The following is a 20,967-nucleotide window of genomic DNA, read 5'->3' on the forward strand; positions in this document are numbered from 1 at the left end:
CTAACTTACAACCAGATGAATTCTCCATGCTTGCTATGCTTGCTGCGCAAGCTCATTAATTGAGAAAGAAGTAATATTTATTTGTTAATAAATGCATGCATTTATAAGCATTCCATTTAGGCTTTTATTTTTGTAGACAGCAGACGTCTTAAGCTTGCGCGGCAATAATTGAGCTTTGCGTTGTGTATCGAAGGCCGATGATTGCTCGTCTAGTCAAAGCTACCTTGGCTTGCTCGGTTGTAGGAGCTTCCAGGTCCTCGCTGCAGCACTGTGATTTCATGCGTGCGCATAGCCATTTCCTCTCCCTTCACGTCGTCTTAAACACAAGGCCACACGCATTGAAAGTAGCTCTAGCCAGTGAGTTTAAGCCAACCTTTACAAGTGTACGTGTTGCTTGGGAAAATTAAGTTACAACCAACTTTTTATGACGATGTTATTGACCAGTTCATAACGAAGAACCGTAGGGTAGAATTTGTATTCAAGTAGCTAAATTGAAAAAGATAGAATATCATTTGTAAAATAAATGTTGTATTTGTATGATTAAATGTACATAAATTTCTAAATATATAGTTTTAAATGGTCAGTAATTCATTATTCTGCTAATCAGATTTCAATCACACCTCTCACTCTCTGAATGATAACAAGAGCAAGCGTGAATTTCACGACCAGCATTCTCCCCTGCTTACAACTCAAATAAAGACTAAGTATTGCTTGATATAATGCCCCATTAACACCATATAACTGTAGCATTTTGAATAGCTTCTCTCTTGCCATCATAGGCCTTTTCCAGATCTACAAAACTTAAATACAGATCTTTGTTATATGCCCATGCTTTCTCAATTATTTGTCGTAAAGTGAAGATCTGATCCTGACAGCCTCTATTTGGCCTGAATCCAGTTTGTTCTTCACCAAGCTTTTCTTCCAGAATTCTTCTCAACCGTTTCTCAAGTATACTGGCATAAATCTTGCCCAGAACACTCAGTAGGGAAATACCTGTGTAATTCTCGCATTCAGTTTTATTTCCCTTTTTATATATGGGTACTATGAGAGCTCTACTCCAATCATCTGAAATTCGTCCCTCGTCCAAGCCTTAATAAACTATACAGTGCAGCCACTGGAAGACTTTTATACCTCCATACTTCAGCATTTCTGGTCAAATATCATCTACTCCTGCTGCCTTTCCACATTTCACGCCTTTGATGGACTTTTTCTACTTCAAGTATGGATATGTATTACTGACTGTATGCCTGAGTGTTTTTTAAAAACTGTGCTATCACTGCTTGTTTCATTTAGCAATTTTTCGAAGTAATTACTCCATACTTCAAGGATATCTTTTTCTCCTGTTTTGATGTAACCTTTATCATCTCTTAACTCCTTTTACAGCACTCTTTCCTCCATTTCTAAGCTTCTCAAACAACCTCCAGAATATCTTACCACCTTCTTGATATTTATTTTCTATGTTCTTGCCAAAGTCCTCCCATGACTTTTGTTTAGCTAGTTTTAGACAGTGTTTAGCATTCTTATATTTATCTCTATATTCTATAAGAGCACAAGATGACTTATTTGCCAGGAACTTTTGGTATGCTTTCTTCTTTTCCTTCAATGCCTCTTTAACTTCCTGTGTCCACCATGGAGTTCTGATTTTTTTATCCTATGTTGATCATAAAAGACAAAAATGCATGACGCATATATTTTTTCACATACATATCAATACCTATAACATCCACAAAAAAATAAGATTATTTTAAATACTGTACATATGTTTTCACATAATGTAAACAAATATAAAAAACGAAGAAATTTTGATTTGACAATAAAATACACCATTTTGTGCCTTCCCCAACAAACACCTAACCAACCTTCTTAATATCTTCTTCATATCATACTAGCAAGGCTTTAAAGCATTAACACCAAAAGTGAAGACCTAATCTAAGCATTCTACGAGAAGTAATTAAACAGTCTAATAACGTGATGAACAAGAGCCTCCGTAGCTCAGACGTAAGGAACCTTCATCTGGTGTCTTTCGAGTAAAGGTGAGTTATCCGGTCTCGTACGGATGTATAGGGATTTTTTCACCCGGAAACTCGGATTTTTCGTCCTCCAGAACAAGCAAGCCGGCCCCATGAACAAACATCCACAGACCTAAAATACACCCCCCACACACACAATGTCAGTCCGGTTGGGGTTGCTTAAACTCGCACTATGTAATACCGGATCCTGCACCTGGGGGGTAAAAGCGCTAAAAAGAAGAAGAAGAATGTGATGAACATAATTATATGTAGCTATATGTCTTTCTAATTATCAGATTTTCATATTTCGGCGTATGATCGGCTCGCAAGGCAATACGCGAACATCTGAAAAACGTCCTATATGGATCTTGGGTTTAGGAATCTTGACCACCAATGCTATATATACAACCAATTATGTGCAACTCTCTTTACTATAGCAAAATTATCCAAATTTGCGCTACTAAATTCTTCTGGTGATCACGAATTTGCATATAATTCAAAATTGAACATGATTTGCTGGATAAATAAAGTTCAAAGAAGTTAATATTGGGTTAGATAGATGGGAATTATAGTTTTTTTTTAATACTATGGCCAAAGCAACTAAGGTTCTGAGGCTTGTGTATTTTGTCTGTTAAACGTGTGTTCATTGGCCGGTTTGCCTGTTTTGCGAGATGAAAAATGTCTCATGCAAGATTTCCACCTTACATGAGACTGGCTATCTCCTCTTCAGCAGTTTTCAGAAAAGCAAAATTCGCGTTTCTTCAGGAAAAGTTACTGGAAAGGCTTTTACAATAAGTAGTTAGCATACTAGAAACTTGGCGTAGGCAATCCGATTCCAAAGTTGACTGTTTGAATGAGGAACAACAATTAACATATTTATTATAATAACAAGAACATTAATCCCCCACTAACTACGTCTAAACAGCGTATGTTCACAGCTATTACTGCTCTCATTCTAGCCACAACGAAAGAGAATTAAATATCTGAGATGATGAAAATGCAATTAGGAATCTAAATGGAATGTTTCAAGTACAGCATTACTATCTCGAAATGCATTATCATAATCAACTGGAAGAACCGAGTACACTCCCAGGAAGAATCAACAAGATGTCCGAGCAAAATGTACAAAGTGATGGAGGTTAATTGCATTATTGAAGGTACTCGGCACTAGGGCCAGTGCAAATACCAATGTGTCCTCGAGGAATGCGAACCAGAAGCGGTAGTCTACAATGGAAGGTAAATATTAGACAATAACATTTATACAGTGAAAGCTAAATCCACGCAAGTAATTTTACTTCTAGTTCATGAAAGTTAAATAACCATTTTCACGAATATAAGTAACTAAGAGAAAGAGGCCAAGCAGATAATGAATGCCTCCGTCCTCTGTTAGCCGAAATGTAAACATAACACGTGCAGTTATGTAAGTATTAAATTGAATTTTCCGTTAGTACCACTTTGGCTGCATATGACTTCTTCATTTGCATATTTCAATTTATGAAGACTAATTAGACATGTTCCAAGTCACTAAATTACAAGAATATTTTTTTTTTACTTTTATGGATCCAACAGGAAGCCTTATTTCTCACAACAAATCTCTTCATTTATGATATCAAGTCAAACGTCAAGGTTTCTTTGACAGGAAAAGGGTTTAGTGTATCGAAATTTCTTTCCAAGGCACCAGGAATCAAACTACTCGTATATACAGAACTTCAACACCTTCAATAAGTATCTTATCTGAACCAGTTTCATAAACGGCATTTTGGTACCCACTTTCTGTACCAGGGTATAGTAACAATGTGACATGGCATGGCCCTGAGTGTTCAGGATTTCTTGTCAAATCCATTAGATTTGTTTCAGTCGCAAATTTTTCTTCTCCTGGCTTGAAAATCATCTCAAAATGTTTCAAGTACTTCCAAACGAAGATACGATATAATTACTGAATGCAAGATGGCAGCTGCAGGAAATTCTCAAACAGACTTATGTGAATAATGGGAGGAGCGCTGAACAATGGAAGATCGCAATTTGATTGTGCATTACTTCCTCAACAATTACAGTATATATTAATCCCGGATTTCCTGATTAGATATTTACAACTGCATAAACATGCAGTTGTAAATGTAAATATCTAATGAAGATATAGTAAATGCAAGCTATAGAATGAATAGTCTAGTATTCATTCAACGGCTTGCTTATATCGATAGATATGAGCTTAGATACTGGTGACAGCTAAGGGTAGCGACCAGTTGCCTGCTGATTTTCAAAAGCTAGTTAGGATTAAAAGAGCTCGTCAAACTACGGTACCTGACTTCGAATCAGAAAACTGTAGGTTTCAGTCCTGCCCGGTGCATTATCAGTGCCATGTGTCAATTTTTTTTTTTTTTCGTTCACGCACGGCACTAATGTGCTATAGGTTTTGTATACGATATGATGTATGGCGTTAATATAAAAGTAAAAAAAAAAAAAAAAAATATTGTACTGAGTTGAATTTGGCTATTTAAAATTAACACCGTAATATCATGAATTGATAGTGTCATCTATCGAAAGTGTATATTCACAAGCCGATTTTTCTGTTTTCATAAAAACTCTGCTACTCCATCTGAGGGCAGTTAACTCAGCTTCAGTTGAAAGGAAAAAACGAGACCAACTGCGTCTCGCAGTTAATGGAAATGGCAGATCTACTTGAAAGATACACTTTCAATAGAAGACGCAATTTCGGCTTTTATTAGTTCTTTATTATTACAATTTCGGCAAATTGAGAGGACATTGTTTTAACTCGTGAGTGTTAAAAACATCAGCTTGTCTGAGTGAAAAAAACACGCGGAATTTCAAATGAACAGATACAAGATGTATTGTTATTGAAACACATATAAAAGATTAAGAAGAAAATCATGAATTAAAGAAAGAGAAAATTACATCGGTGTTACTAATTACGAAAGCGAAATAAAATCGAGTACAAATAATAAGGTTCGTAGTAGCTTCACAATACGGCTCATTTCATTTCTCTCATATCGTAACCTTTACATTGTAGAATACTAGAACAAAAAAATATATATGGGCTACGAAACTTTTATTGCATTATTCATATGGTAATTTCATCCGGCATCGCTTCGCAACAATGGGTTTTTACGCTCTCATAACATCTATCTCTCAGAAAAGAAATTAGCTGGAACAGAAAGCCGACATTTAATCCCGGCAAAAAAAAAAAAAAAAAAGTTGTAATGAATACGTAACGTCAATTGTACAACGAAGCAAGTGGAAGGCGAGAAACAGCAGCTACGTGCTTTGAATACAAGTAACCTTTTTACTGAAGTACGTTAGGCATTTGAAGGTAATATATTAGTTGTCTTTAGTTTGGTTTAGTACATGAGAACACACACTTACAATAATAATAAGGTTACGCAAAGATAATTAGTCCACTTTAATCATAAGGGACCCATGCTAATGTATTTACTGTTTGTTATTCTCACAGCATACAGATGCAGCTAAACAACCGTTTCTCTGACATCATCAGCAATGTCCAGCCGTGCTGAAGATCTGCTAGAGAATGAAGATCTGCCGACTGCAGACCGCATCGTGGAGGCGGCTGTTATTTTGGTAACCTGTGTCTTGACAATATTGGCCAATGTAGTGATGATTGCCACACTTGTCCTCTCTCCTGGTCAAAAGGAGGCCATGGATCACTACATTCTGTCGCTTGCAGTAGCGGATCTCCTCTGCGGAGTTCTTATAGTGCCTCTCTCTGTGTATCCAACTGTGGTTAGAGACTGGGTCTACGGAGACTTTCTATGTCGTTTAAGTGGATATGTGGAGATCACCTTGTGGAGCGTGTGCCTATACACATTTATGTGGATATCCGTTGATCGATACTTGGCGATTAAGAAGCCTGTTCGCTACGACACGATCCAAACTAGGACACGTTGTCAATGTCGAATGGTCTTCACTTGGGTAACATCGATGTTCCTCTGTTGTCCTCCCCTCTTGGGTTTCTCCAAAGGACATTTCTATCGAGATGGCTACATATGCATGCTGGATTTCGCCAGCATGGTGCCGTACAGTACAACGCTGGCATGCCTAATTATAGCTCCAAGTGTCATCACCATAACTTATACGTATTTCTACGTGTTTGTGACGATGCACAAACTTCGTCAGTGCATGACCCAAGAAGAGAAAGAGCAAGCAACGGCACTGGGAGAAAATCTTTCTAATCCGGATCATATAATGGCCTTTGTCTTGACCCTCATCTTCTGGTTGTCGTGGTTCCCATGGTTTGCGCTTTGTATCTGGGAGTTCGTTTCGAAACATTTGTTGGACAACCACCCTCTTCACTTCGCTCTACTCTGGTTGGGAATACTCAGTGGAGCCTGGAAACCCGTCGTGTGTCTCGCTATGAGTCCCAAGTTTCGATTCAGGATGAAGGTATTTTGCATGTCATTGTGTTGCCGAAGAAAAGCTAGACAGCAGCTGATTGTTTGAAATGCTATTTGGATTCCTTCGTTCTCAGGTAAGTGAACTTTTTGATTTATTTTATTATTAAAATCGTTGTTAGTTTCTTTAAATTTGATAAAAGGACTTAGATAATTTACATTATGTTATTTCCAGCTGTGATTATTCGGTGGACAAGATACGAAGATAAACCGCAGACGAACTGTTAAATTTATCGCATGCAAAAAAGAGCAGACCGATTTTTGCTTATGTTTACAATTATTTTCAGTTATTTTTAATTCTCTTCAATGACAGCTAAAAGAATATGCTTCCCATATTATTTTAGAACTGTAGATACGAATAAATAAATAAACGACATCCAATAATTCCTGTATTTCTACAGAAAACCATAAGTTAAAGGTCAAATGTCGCCAACTGAAATGGAAAGCGTATTGAATATGACCAATTTTATATTCTGATATAAATTTACAGTAGCTATATATATATATAGCAACTTTAATATGAGTATTAATATGAGTGAGTGAATAACGTAAATCACTCGCTCATATTAATACTATTTTAAGCATGATTTAAAATATTCTTTGCTGAAAACTATTTAAAAGTTAAACCCGATATTTTCCTATGCTATTACGTAATAGAAAAGAAAAAAAAATACTATAAGAAAGAACGAACGCTTGAAGTTTTTGTTCTTTCTAGCAGACGATAAAGCTAACATATTTCTGTTATAATTAAGTACACTGGTCTATTACGTTGGTCAAATATATATGAATGTTCAGGCGATATAGCTGCCATCTTGCGTAGATTTCAATGTTTAAAACATTTTTCATCTAAAAGAAATACGAAATTTATATGCTTTTTATACATTATTTTTATACATTATTTTGTAGCATTCATTTCGATCTACTAAGCATACGTGAAAGAATTCATCTGATATTTTTACGCCACAACAGTTCATCCATTTTTAACCGCATTTTCACGTTCAATTCAGTCTTCTCTTCTTCAACCTTTTGGTTCTGTACATTGCTCGACGAAGGTCTCCTCCATGGTTTTCCAGCCCACTCGGTTTTCTGCCTCTCCCATTCATCTCACTCCTGCAATTTGTTCCAGTTCATCCCTCCACCTTCTTCTCGGTCTTCCTCTTTGTCTTGTTCCATCCATTGGTCTCCACTCTGTTGTTTTTATAGTCCATCTCCCGTCACTGCATCTGGCAATATGGTCAGCCCATCTCCATTTAGTCTGTTTAATGTATTTTACAATATCCATGACAACTGTTTGAGATCTTTTATCTAGGTATTTGTCTTCCTATCTCTTAACGTTATTTTTAGCATACTTCTCTCCATGCGATGTTGTATTGTTCTCAAATTTTTGTTTAGGGCTTCTGTTAAATTCCATGTTTTTCTTCCGTACGTTAGGATGGGAAGTATGCACTGGTCGAAAGCTTTCCGTTTTAGACTCATAGGGATGTCAGTTCTGAATATGTCCCTCATTTTCCCATAAACCATCCATCCAAGATAAATTCTTCGTTCAATCTCTTTTCTTTGGCAATACTCAAAGGATAACAATTGGCCCAAATATACATATGAAGTAACTTGTACTATTTCATGGCTTTCACTTTACAGTTCTATGGTTTATGTATTTATTCCTCCTTATTTTTGTTTTTTCTCTATTGATTTTTAACCCAATTACTCTGGATGCTTCATTTAGTTGATTTAGCCTTTCTTCCAGATTATCTGCAAATTTCAGATGATGCAGCCTTTCTCCATTTATGTTTATTCCTTTTGTTTCCCAATCAAGGCTTCTAAAGACTTCCTCTAGTGTAGCTGTATGGTGTCGTCTTGCCGGATGCCGTTTTGTATTGGGAACTTTTCACTGTTTTTATATAATTTAATTACAGAAGTTGCATTATTGTAAATATGTTTTAGTGTTTCAATATACGGTTTCTCAGTTCTCTGGGTTTCAAGTGCTTTTAGAGTTGGATGTTTGAACTGAATTAAATGCTTTTTCATAGTCTATATAGGTCAGACATAAGGGTTTATTGTATTCAATTGATTTTTCATGTGGTCCAAAGTATTGTAATTCTTTCTAAATCCAGCTTGTTCACAGGATTACATTCAATTCAGTATTATATATTTAATATTAGATATACTCGTTCCATATTTTATTCCAAACGTTATTAAGGGGTACTAAAATAAAATGTCCTCTTGAAGAGCTTACTGTAAATCCAGCTATAAATTTGTTTCTGCCCTCATTCCTATCTTCATTTTTAAAATAAAAATTTTGAGTATATTCTACTACTCAAAGCCAGAGCAGTTCACAAAATCTATGACGTATAATCTAACGAAGAAAATAAGAAGCTATTCTGTGTTAGTATTTATTTATTTATTTTTTTTTTTTTTTTGCAAAATTGGTATTTTTAGCATTTTGATCTATTAGCCCAACTTGAACAAAACCTGTGTGTACAATTGTATATATGGATGAATAAAACGTACCCTTGTTTTTCTCTAAATGCTAAACAGTGACCTCTAGTCGTCTGTTCACCCTTCTTCCGTAGAGACGGATGTTTATTTGTTTTCGTTGCCAAGTGTAAATGCAAGAGACAGTCGTGTCCTTCCCATTTTGTGACAGTTTTACAGTCAATTGGCTATTTATTGGTGCTTTCGCAAGACCCTGTTACGTGACTAACGATAATGGACTTGCATGCTCTTGGAATCTATTCTATTGCATGGAATTACTAAATAGACCGGGCTGCAAAATTAGATGACCGTGAATACTCAACTCGACCACAATATCATGCAAGCATGAATAAAACATTTTGCGATGTTAAGTAAAGCCACGATATGAAAACTGATATTTCAATTACGTATGCGAAGAACGAGTTTAAACAGATCAATTGGAGGGCACATCTAAAAACCTTTATAATAGAAACTGGCCACTTCTAGTAGCTGCTTAGGAAGTCTAAAACTCGTATATATAAAATGACCGAGTTAATAGAAATCAGGAATCGAAATAAGTTTGCCTTCTTTAGGACATACTACATACGTTCTATAAAATGTCAAGATTACGACAAAATTAACGAAGTACTGTATATCTTGTTTGTAAGTCGCGTGTGTTTTCTCGGCTGGTCTGCATACTTTAAGAGGATAAAGCGTTTCTGGATAAACCGTTTAACTCATCTTCACGCTCTTATAAACTTGAAAAACCATTGTTCCTCCGATGTTCTGAGTACGTCCTGTCCGGAATCATACTACTAATCCAACTATAATGGAAATGATGTTCTCCAACAGCACCAATAAATGCATAACATAAATATGAATTGAATGATGCGTGTCCCTTTTGCGGGATGGATAATCTAAATTCTAAAAAAAAAAAAAAAATCGACAATCCAATGTGCACAGACGGCAATGAGTGATATATACTGTAGCTGCAAAATGGTAAGAACAAGTAATTAGACCGGGAGTAGCGAAATGTTTATATCGCAAAGACATGTTTGGTAGAGAGCCTGTGTAGCTCAGTGGATGTGGCGTTTGCACACCACAGCGCTTGGCCGCACGAAGGAAGACTTGGTTTCGAGTCTAGTCGGTGAATAGAGGAAATTTTTCTAAGCCTTTTTTCGACCGGTTCCCGAGTTAGTCGATCTCTGGCACGGGCAAGTGGTGTTTTCCTCCAGGAAACTCGGGTTTTTCGTCCCGGAAACTCAAGAAAATCGACCATAGAACCCACATTATTTCAGACATTAAATACGAGTGTTAGGGTTAGGGACCACGAGATGGCGACACCTGTAGAGCCGTCTCTCTTCACTGCGTGCCGCTTAATTAGTGATAGCCTTGGGCCAGCTATCTCTGATTGGGTACCAGTGGAGATTGAACTGCCCACTAAGTCTCCAAAAGTTAGATAGTGCTTAAAACGGCCTCGCCTACTCCCTAATATATACGGGAATAAAAAGGAGTTAGCTGATTTTTTTTTTCATGTTTGGTAGTCCGGAGTGAAGTATAGCACTTGTATATAGAGATATAATATATATAATATATAATATATAATTGTGGTTTGCTTGTTTATTTGTTTGCTTGGAATTACAAACATCTAATGGCTTGCGGGGTATTGCATAATGTCTATTAACTCTGTATTACTCTGGCGGGTATGCTATGTTGAAGGGGGAAATAATCCTAGCGACCTCCATACGAGATCAGTGAATTCACTTTCAGCTGAAAAGCCCTTATAAAGGATCTTCACATCCTACACGAAATAAATCTAGATGCTTCCAACACCAGAGCATCGTCGATACCAAATAAACTATGATGGTTTACGTGATATGCGAAATAACCGATTTATCTGGATGTTGGACACATATCAGACATTAGAACGAAATGTGAACCTTTCAGCCCCAATGTTTGGAAATCAGTATCTGAACTTCGTCATCACCAGTAAGTTTATTTCTACCATTTTATGTCGCCTTATCTGAGTAAGGTGTGGAGTTGTGTGGATGTTAGTAGCTTGGAGTATAGACTATAGAAGTAAGAACGAACAGTGAGTCCTAATAAGTGAAGTGGAAGCGAAGATAGCTTTCAACTTTAGTAATTCGGTCTAGTTCTCCGGAGTTACTGTGTTTCAAGGTTTGGACTATTTCCACCAAACATAAAAGCACGCTAGTTGTTCGGTCTGGCTACTGTGCTTATGAAAGCTATCTTTGAGTGTCTGTAGAATATGATCGCCTCTTTGTTAGTAGATTTCGTAAGATTATGCGTTATTTTGGCTGATGCAAGTAATTAAGCGAATCGTGATCTATGAGTTTAATGTGTTATTTTGTGTGTTTTCCAAGATTAGAAGATCGCAGGCATTTTATGAACAACAGAAGTAGAAAATATTAGTTGTAACACACGTGGACGTTGAATCATCGTTAACGAAGCGTTATGCTGACACTTGGGATTCACGAGAGTTCATTACTTGCTAAAATATTGCTGATTAGTTCTTCTGTGCGTTGTATTAGTTATAGTTAGCAGGTGGCGAACGAATTCGATCATGATAAGTCCGCCATAATACGATGTGCCTAGCCAAATGCTAATGTGAAGCTTATTTCAGAAATATTTTGCATTAATAATAAAAAAGTTCATAAAACTAATCAGTTAATCAACTGTGAAAATTTTTCTTTGTGAAATAATAGATATAATTTCGTTTATCTATGGCAACAATGTTTCAAATATGAGAAACATTGTCGTACAAGCTAGAGCTTCGGCGTACATATCTTGTACGCCGAAGCTCTAGCTGATTATTTATTATTATTATTTTTTTTTTTTTTTGACATCTGGTAATGTCATCACTCAGAGTGAGACACTTGGATGGTATGGTGCGTGACCCGCACCATACCATCCAAGTGTTCGTTACTAAATCCGAACGGAATTCGAATGTAGGTTGAACTAAACTCAAACATTCATCTAAAAATAAAATTCCACAACGTCTTTTTGAGTCCAATGGCCAAAATGCAGACCAAATACAGTTCGTTTTGATCTTAAATGAGTGTTCATAGGACATGCCACTTTATGAGTAGTTAAAAGGATAATAGCCCAAAGTAGACTGAAAGTAAACAGACAAATCAGTTTTGCAAACGCATGTTTTATAAGCATTAAAATTCGCCATAACGGCGCTAAGCAGACATGACCGTCGCTTAAACCAATACGATACTGATGCGCCATGACGCTTGTCAAAATTCATCAAAGTTAAACACGCTAGTTTGGGAACATTTTATCTATGGGTTATCAGTATTTCCATTAAAAAATTTGTTTCTTAATAATCGTATTGGTAAAATAAATTTAAATATTGATGATACTGCGGTGTCCAAACAAATCTTGTATAATTTCTTCGGAAAATAAATTCAGAATCTACAGAGAAGTAAAAAAAAAAAAAAAATGGATACCAAAGCTCTCATCTCATTCTCATATGAGACTTCCGTTTTTTTTATTATTATTACTACCAGACGCGACGCAAAATCGCCAAGAATGTCAGAGAGAGAGAGAGAGATTAGGAGACAATTTACAGAGAAAAATATTTCGGTTACTGCATCACCACTACAATGCATTTCCTGAAGCGGAAGTGAAAGACTCGTTACGATCGCAGAGGAGTCATTACACGAAGCAAGTGGTGGAAGAGGATGAGTCACAATGATAGCGAAAGTAAATTGCTCATCCTCTTGTCTAATGTAAAAAGTTCTCCCTTCTCTCCATTTCACATACTTTTCTACACTGAAAATGGAACATTTCTGTGGCGATGGATGTTTCGATGTCATTCTAGGTTACGACGTTGACGACACACCGAGTGACTGCGCGTGCTGTCTAATCTTCACTCACTTATCATGCCCGCTAACAACGACCTGCTCATTAGTTGTTCGTGGTTCTAACGTGTTTACTTTACTCTCGACACCACCGCACATCACTGGTCGTCGTGTTTGGCACAGGTAATTTCTCTTCTCGCCTAATCTAATAGCAGCGTACTTTACTAAATGTGCAGGTAAATGGAAAAGGTCAAAGAGCATTCGCCTTCTCGGATGAACTCCGAAAACAGAAAGCTAAACAATATTGTTTGAAAATAAATGAAGGTAGTTTGACAGAACAAGCAGCTCGAATAGTAGTTGTTCCAATTATATCCCAACAGTATTTGCCTATTTTATGTCACAATCGAAGACAGAAGGCGTCTTCATCTGTGCTAATTAGTGTACTCCTGGTGATTTTTCATTTGCGGAACCATAACAAATATTTACGTTACAAAATTAGCCATGCATATGGTATTTTGCAGGAACCATCTATAATCAGCTGTGGCAGGCAGAAGTACTTTATTTGAAATAAACGTCTATCAACCTGCCTGCAAAGTTGGTGTGTCCGTTTCAGCAAGGAAAGCTTGAATTTTTTAAAAAAAAAAAAAAAATAATAATAAAGAGAACTCTTCACCAAAGACTAGCTAACTCAGTCTTCAGCGGAAAAGGCATATAATTTCCCCCCCACGCTTTCTGAACGGAATCCGATATCAAATCCTTCAGACTGTTAGTGTATGAAATTGTGAACGAAACAATTAAGACTATGAAAGCCAGTGTATTTATGTCTTGTTTACTGTGTGTTCTTCGGCCAGTCTGCCTATTGGGAGTAATGAAAAATCAGTGTTTTCTCTCTGCCACCTGTGTGTGTAAGACCTAATTCACCTTCAATTGCAAAACCTACATTTACGAAAGGGAAACCCCTCCCATCTCCATCTAAGACTGGCTAATTCAATTCAAATGAAAAGTCCTTGTAAAGATTTTTTGCGTCCTAGAAGGGATTCGAAATGTTTCGAATCCCATCTAACTAAAGGACATTGTTGATAGCGATTGAGCTAAACCTTTAAACTGCACCTCAGTTCCAAGAAGGTTCCTAATGTATTGTGGAATCCCAGGGGGAAAAAAAGGAGGGGGAATAATTTATCTTCGAACTGTTCATGAAATTCCGAGTAGGGAATATAAGCTAGGTTCGTCTATAGATTACATAACTATTTTTCGGATTTGTAAACCTCTTCCTTCCTAATCCAAATTTTAATAAAATCTGTCCAGCTAGAGCGACGTTCTGGTATAAGGGACGGATGGACAAACGAATGAAATTACAACTGCTGGAAAATGAATCTAATAATAAACTCCAAGTCTACTATGGGAAACTTCTATCTAATCATTTTTGTTTCCATTAAAACCGTTATTAATAGGTGTAATAAAGAAAGAACTGATTATTAATTTCGACAAACTCCTGCAAAAAAATAAGCCATAAAAATTAATTGTCCGCCCTACAAAATACTGAATCTTGTATTTTTGTAGGGCGGTATTTGTATATTGCGTGTGTTCTCGCGGTCGATTTGCCTGTTTTGAGTGATGAAAATCCCAAGTTTCTGGGAGAAAAAACCCTCCACCACCGTATGAGACCGGTAACTTATCATTTGAATGAAAACAACTGATAAAGGTTCCTCACGTCATAGACAAGATTTGAATCTGGATCTTTACAACTAAAGGGTTCGTCTAAACCAACTCACCTAATTTTTTTTTCCAACAGAGCCCGATGCTGTTTTGTTTTGTTCGTTTGTTCACTATCATCAAGCTTTCGATCAGCTCCTTTTCCTCTTTGACGAAACAGCGGTGTCTTGAGTTAGTTGTAGCTCTCTGCTAGTAGTGCAATAATGTTTTCGACAGTAATATTCATAAAACTGCAGCACTAATTAGTGTTAGTTAGGTTACATTCTTAAATGTACACTAGGAAACGGCTTAGATTAAAAAGCACCGAATAAATAGCATCATGGGTGTATTTGGAAAGAATATGACCAAACATTGGCGTAAAAATAATTACTTTCTTTTGCCCTTTTTTCCTTCTTCTTTCTTAATTACTTGGGCTCATCGAAACCTAGTTTCTGTAATTTTACTGCAGGCTGATGGCTGTCAAGCTTGGAGATTATAGTCCATCAGCGCAGTCATTAGAGCAAACGCGCCTTTTCTCGCTATCCACTTTCTCCATATAATGGAAGAATCTAATAGGCAAAATTATAGTACTTCTTAAAAAAAAAAAAAGCATACATATATATATATATAGGTAACTTTCTGAAATGTAAATGCTAAAAATGACAACTTTAGTACTTCACGAAGTAGAATGTGTATAACAAAAAAAAATCACTAGCTGTTGCGAATACTGAAAACCACAATAATGAAAAAACGAAGGAAACTTTTCAGAAATAGTGCGAATATGACGTTCGTACTTGTCTTCGTTCTATCTAATTTTTTCTCATAATTATTTCTATCGAGATATACAACATTTTTATAGAAAGTGGTACGCAAATGAATAATCAATATTCAATTGTATCTTGAGGTCACTTTGTCCTCGAGAGCTGTCGCTGATTATCAGAGCTAGACGAAGGTGTGGTGAGGGAAGCACTTGCCTCGATCGCAAAACTGAGAGATTCGCCGAAATAGAAGTACCAAAAAAAGCTTTCTTTCTTTTTCTTTTTAATTAATTTACTAATATAGATTCAACTAAGTTGTAAAAGAAGCTACAGATTAACCTTGAAATCTATCCATGATTAAAACAAGCAGATGTGTTTAAAGAAATTAAAAGTTAAAAACCAAGCATTGGCGATTTTGCAGAATAGTAAATTGGCCAAGATTTGTTACAAATAATTCATGAATCTAATTTTGTGGGATCGTATTTAACACTGAAGTAGACAAAGACTATGGCAACATACAAGAGAAGCTTAAATAAACTTAAAGTAAAATATGGATATTATTTCTGAGAAAACTCCCATTCCTCCCCCCCTCTAAAAATCAGTTGCTGTTTTCAACCCCTTTCACCCTCTATATAAATATAAAAAACGCTCCGCCAATCCCTAATAATATAATATATATGTATATATATATTCTTCAAAAAAACCGGGTTTTTTCCATTTCTATTTTAATTCTCCCACATTGCCTACCCCCCCCCCCCCAACACACACAGTAGTTTGCACGTCGCAGAAAGAAGAAAAGCCACAACACCCAGAAAAAGGTATGTGTAAATTTCTCTTCTTTTATACTACATATATTTATTGGTAAATATACATCTGCAATGCCCTAAGAATCCGTGAATAAAAAGCCAATGATATTTAAACAAGGGCACTCCTAAACAGAAGCAGGCAAAATAGCCGTAAATATAATACTTAAAGTAAAATAATAATAATAATAAATCAATAAACAAAAAAAAGACTTTTTAAAAAAAAAAAAAGTAAAAAAAAAAAAATCCTTAGCCAGTCCACGAAATGACGGCGATCCACAAGAAATAATTCCAACAAAAGTTGGCCACATAATGATTTCGCTTCAATATAACAGACAGTTTAGCCATATAAAAGTTCATTGCTTTATGAGTGCTAATAAAGAAATCTTGTAATAGTAATTTTGTATCAAATAAATATATAGCTGACAGTTATCTATTATATAGAATCTTTATACCTGACAGTTTGTTCGACTCGCACAATTAATAAAAAAAAAAATCGTACGGGGACACAACTTTGAACTTTACCTCGGGTACAGAAATAACATGATCTGGCTCTATAGGTTAATATGATTACATTGATTTGTAGAAAGTTTAATTATATACCATAATAATGCTCGAAAAAAAACGATTTGGCACATGTAATGGGAATTACAATTATTAAAATTTATACATTCGCTCATTTGAAACATGAGCAATCATTCAGGGAGAAGCAAACAAACTGGTTACAAATTATTACGAAATATTAACACAAAAATGAGTCAAACATCATGAGTATACTTCCTCGTGGAAGTATACTCATGCTGAAGTAGTAGTGTTTCTCACGTTTCAGAGAACAGACAACTGAATTTAAATATGCTATAATACAACACTTTTGTCTGATCTCAATGAATTCAATGTCTAGTACCGATGGCCTGAGAAGCAAGGCCTTAATCCTCTGATTCTAGAAATCTTATGTAATCTTGATGTTCTTCGATTCTATCAAAACAGAACGGCCAATCTACTCCAAAATAAAATCGACATCAACAAGGGACTTCATAAGCACCAGCTAAGGACAACAGAGGCGATTTATTTTTAGTAGATAGCAGGAAACAAATATAACTTCCATGTTTGTTTGAAAGTAGTGTACAGATTGTATTTGCTGAGAATCCTTGCAATTTGTTCAGAAGTTTCTTTAAAGTATGATATAGAAATTCTCTTAACACCAGATTATAGTCTGGCTGAAGGATAATAATTATCGACTATTTTCTGGATGGTAGATTCTTTATATCCACTAGAGGATAAGGTGGTTGATTCGTATTTTAATTCTGCTGACAGAAGGGAGTCCGAAGAACAAACTGCACATGCTCTGTGTACAAGCCGTAAAAGACTTTTGATAATACATGTCTTTTGTGAAGGATGATGATATGAAACTGGGTAGATAAACCTGCCAGTGAAAGAAGGCTTCCTGTAGATGGAAAATTCAATATTGTCTGTAGAGTTAGGGTATCTAGGAAGGGAAGACTGTTGTGATGTTCACGTTCAATAATGAACTTGATGCAGGAGTATAAGGAATTTGATTCATTCTTGTGTTAATTTGAATAACTAATTCTTTTGCTCTCCCTGAAAGATGTTCATGTTACAGCGAGCAAAATATACTAGAGATTTTAATAAATTCTAATTTCCTTTACATGTGTTAAACCGTTTTTTCGAACATTATTATGTCTACCACACGTTTCCATAAAATCTGCTTACATATACGACGTAAAACATTTGAAATTCAATTACAAGCTAATTACGTTTGCGAAATTGCTGATTATGTTGGAATTTCGGGAGAGCACAGTATGCGGTTTCGACATAAACACAACTCTATAGTTGAAATTTCAACTACTGCATAAGCATAGCACAGACTAGTTGATTTTAACGACTTTAACAGAGGATTTACCTCAAGGGCTTGTGCATTACGTGCACTGCTGTAGAAATTTGTCACCTCTGAGAGTATGTCGGTGAAGCTAGAGTGAACCAAACATCTATTTAGTTCAGCAATGAAACTTCGGTTATAACAATAAACATTTCCATTGAAGTAGATTCCAAACTGAATGCCGTTCTCCAACAATCATGGGACCACGCATACAGCAATGTAAGTAATTTGAGAAAGACGGCAGTAGCGAAAACTGTGAAATTCAACACTAAATCTCAATTTCGATGGGAAATAAGCAATCCATTCATATCTGAATTGTCTGTCGACCTGAAATGACATCAGAATGATGTAGAGATCATCATTGTGGGCAGTAATGACAACGATTCAATGCTCTTAAGTAATCATGCTAGGAACAGGGTTATGAAGACGATTCCCGTTCCGAGAAACCAAACTCCTCCGTGTCATGTTTCTGCAGTTGATGAGAAAAATATGCTGTAGAACTATTTTAATCGTGTAACGTCCTACGCATACCAACACCCCGTGTCCGATTACATGGCAGTCACAACGATCGTATCAGAGCTATTATTTCTTCGCAATATGCCAATAAGAACCCTAGGAATAGGCAAAACAATTTTTTTTTTGTTAGGAAAAAAGCTTAATTTCAGACATTAAAAATGTTAATTTTAAATATTTGATGCATAAAACTGGTTGTCAAAAGCCACAATAATTGACAGTAGATTTTTTTTCTCCCACTGAAGAAATGTGAGCAATGGGACTGGTGATATGAGTGCCACGCCACTCAAAGAAGTCTAGCCTTAAGCTAATATAATGACTATTGTTAATCTCTATATACAATTAGTCCCTACAATCATAGATTTTTTTTTTATTTAAATGTTTAAAGAGTCTACATAGTAGTTGCGAGGACAGTACGACTTTTCGGTTTGGAAAAGACATCATTCAATCAAAATTAACTCAGAGGTAACCAAGGCAAAGAGGGTTTTGGCCGTAAGTTGCGTTCATAACTTACCCTAAGTAAAACGATTCGTCTGTTTTGAAGAAAAATAAAATAAAATAAATAAATTCAAGCATCATCGTAAAATAACCTGTCATTCCCGTCTAACACATTTCGGTTAAAAAAAAAAAAAAAAAAAAAAACGTCTATTATTAAAAGCAACATAAAACGTTGTTTGGCTCTTATTTTCAAATCTAATCCATTTATCACACACTTAAGTAGTGTTTTAAGTATCAGTGCATCGGATGTTGTGTGTATATGTGTGTGTGTGTGTAGATCAATAGAAATAACTATTGCAATTTTATTTTATTTCTTCAAGGCACTGGCAGTCAGGCTTTTATAGCCTGTCATTACGAAATGAATTCATTATTTAATTAAGGGGATAATAAATCCCTCATTATTTCAAAGCCGAATAAGAAACTAGAAGATCGAAATCTCAAAGTTTCATGCCGAAACTCTGAGATTTCGTAATTCTGAGATTTCTGACATTGCGTAAGTCAACGCCTGGTGGTACAACTCTAGGGCAACTCGGAGCAAAGGTGGAGCAAGCTTCGATCATTCTCCTTAATATTTTCTCATAATTTTAAAACGCAGCTCCTAGGAGATGCATTACTGTTTTACATTATGAGGGAAGGTCACTACCCTTTTGGCTCTTTATTGTAGTAATAATATATGGGTATACCTTTCTGGCAATTCGTATAGTAAAGTATGTAAGCTCTGTTCACTAAAACCTTGGTATTATCCAGGTCTGCCTACTCACTGATGGGACCTCAATAAAGATCGAAACTGGTCTGGATAGTAACCTTCTCTCATAATGTAAAACAGTAATGCATCTCCTAGGAGCTACGTTTTACATTATGAGAAAATATTAAGGACAGTGATCGATTCTTGCTCTACCTTTGCTCCGAGTTGCCCTAGTGTTGTACCACCAGGCGTTGACTTACGCTTGGACTTGCCGAACGTTCTTCGGCATGAAACTCTGAGATTTCGATCTTCGAATTTCTTATTCGGCTTTGAAATAATGAAGGATTTATTATCCCCTTAATTAAATAGTTTAAGTCGCCGAGAAGAAAAAAAAGAAGCCTTTTGGCTCTTTATTGTATGAATTCATTATGTTATAAACATAAGAACAAACAACGCTAACAACACCTATCATTTTGGATAGTTATAGTTTCTTTTTCTTTATTTCAGTAAAAAATAAGAAGTGTGATGAGAAATATTTAAATATGAGTGTTTACAAATAATTTAAAATCAGACTCAAACTCATTTTCTTGACAAATTGTGAAAAATTAATTTGGCTATTACTGATCTAATATAATGCTTATTACATCTACAGATTCTTCTTAAATCGAAACTGCTCTATCCTCCTCTTCTTCTTCTTCTTTTTTTTTTTGAAACTTTTGTATTTTTATAATAGTTTATAGTGCTTTTGCAACGTAGTCGGAAAGGCGTTAGTATATATACAACAGCTATTTTGTTGGAAAACACCTTATAAATGCTCATAACATCACTATGATGTTATGAGCATTTATAAGGATTAGTTTGGATGGAATTATAGAACAAGCAACTAATACCAATATGTTATGTTCGTCTGTTTTCTGTTCGGGTTGGTTTGCATATTTCTTGAAAGAAAGATCCTACCTCACTCATTCTCCCTTACTTTTGATAATGTTCCAATCTTCAATCAAAATCAGGTTCCGTTCTTAGCTTATGATGAATCATATCTAATGAACATGTGGATATTGTTCAATAGATATGATTAGGATTCGGAGAAATCTCAAATTTGTCCGAATTTAGAACAATGTTATTATATTTAGAGTGGTAAACTCAAACATGAAGACTGAATTCTATACAGAAGAGGACAATAAGCTTAACAGGTGACTCTTCTTACAGTGATTTCACCCTCTGATCATCACTCTCTGTTCAACATCCAAACATAGTTCAGCTCAAAGAAACACATTAACAAATTCCTTATATTTCGCTAACTGCCTTCCCACACATGGCGCTAATACAGGTTTTGTGACTTCTCGTGTAAGGTTTACATACTTACACTAGGACTATAGTGGCCCTTATTTATAAAGTTCTCTTTCA

The 20,967-nt window shown here is 35.8% G+C and overlaps 2 protein-coding genes across 2 annotated transcripts in view; one reads left to right on the plus strand and one right to left on the minus strand.

The window, feature by feature from the left end:
- Nucleotides 1–6,482, plus strand: part of LOC150103927 (melatonin receptor pdcr-1-like) — a 47,260-nt gene extending 40,778 nt beyond the window's left edge. Inside the window, exon 2 of the mRNA XM_090397191.1 lies at nt 5,479–6,482. Coding sequence (XP_090253317.1) covers nt 5,523–6,482 — 960 coding nt within the window. The 5' untranslated portion in view covers nt 5,479–5,522. The remainder of the gene's footprint in view (nt 1–5,478) is intronic.
- The window catches only part of LOC150103926 (dipeptidyl peptidase 2-like), a 287,390-nt gene that overhangs the window by 166,630 nt on the left and 99,793 nt on the right, over nt 1–20,967 (minus strand). The gene's annotated exons all lie outside the window — the stretch shown is intronic.

This window comes from Typopeltis vanoorti, chromosome 8 (genome assembly GCF_054136105.1).
Source record: "Typopeltis vanoorti isolate ZY-2024b chromosome 8, IOZ_Tvanoo_1.0, whole genome shotgun sequence".
NCBI classification, from domain to species: Eukaryota; Metazoa; Arthropoda; class Arachnida; order Uropygi; family Thelyphonidae; genus Typopeltis; species Typopeltis vanoorti.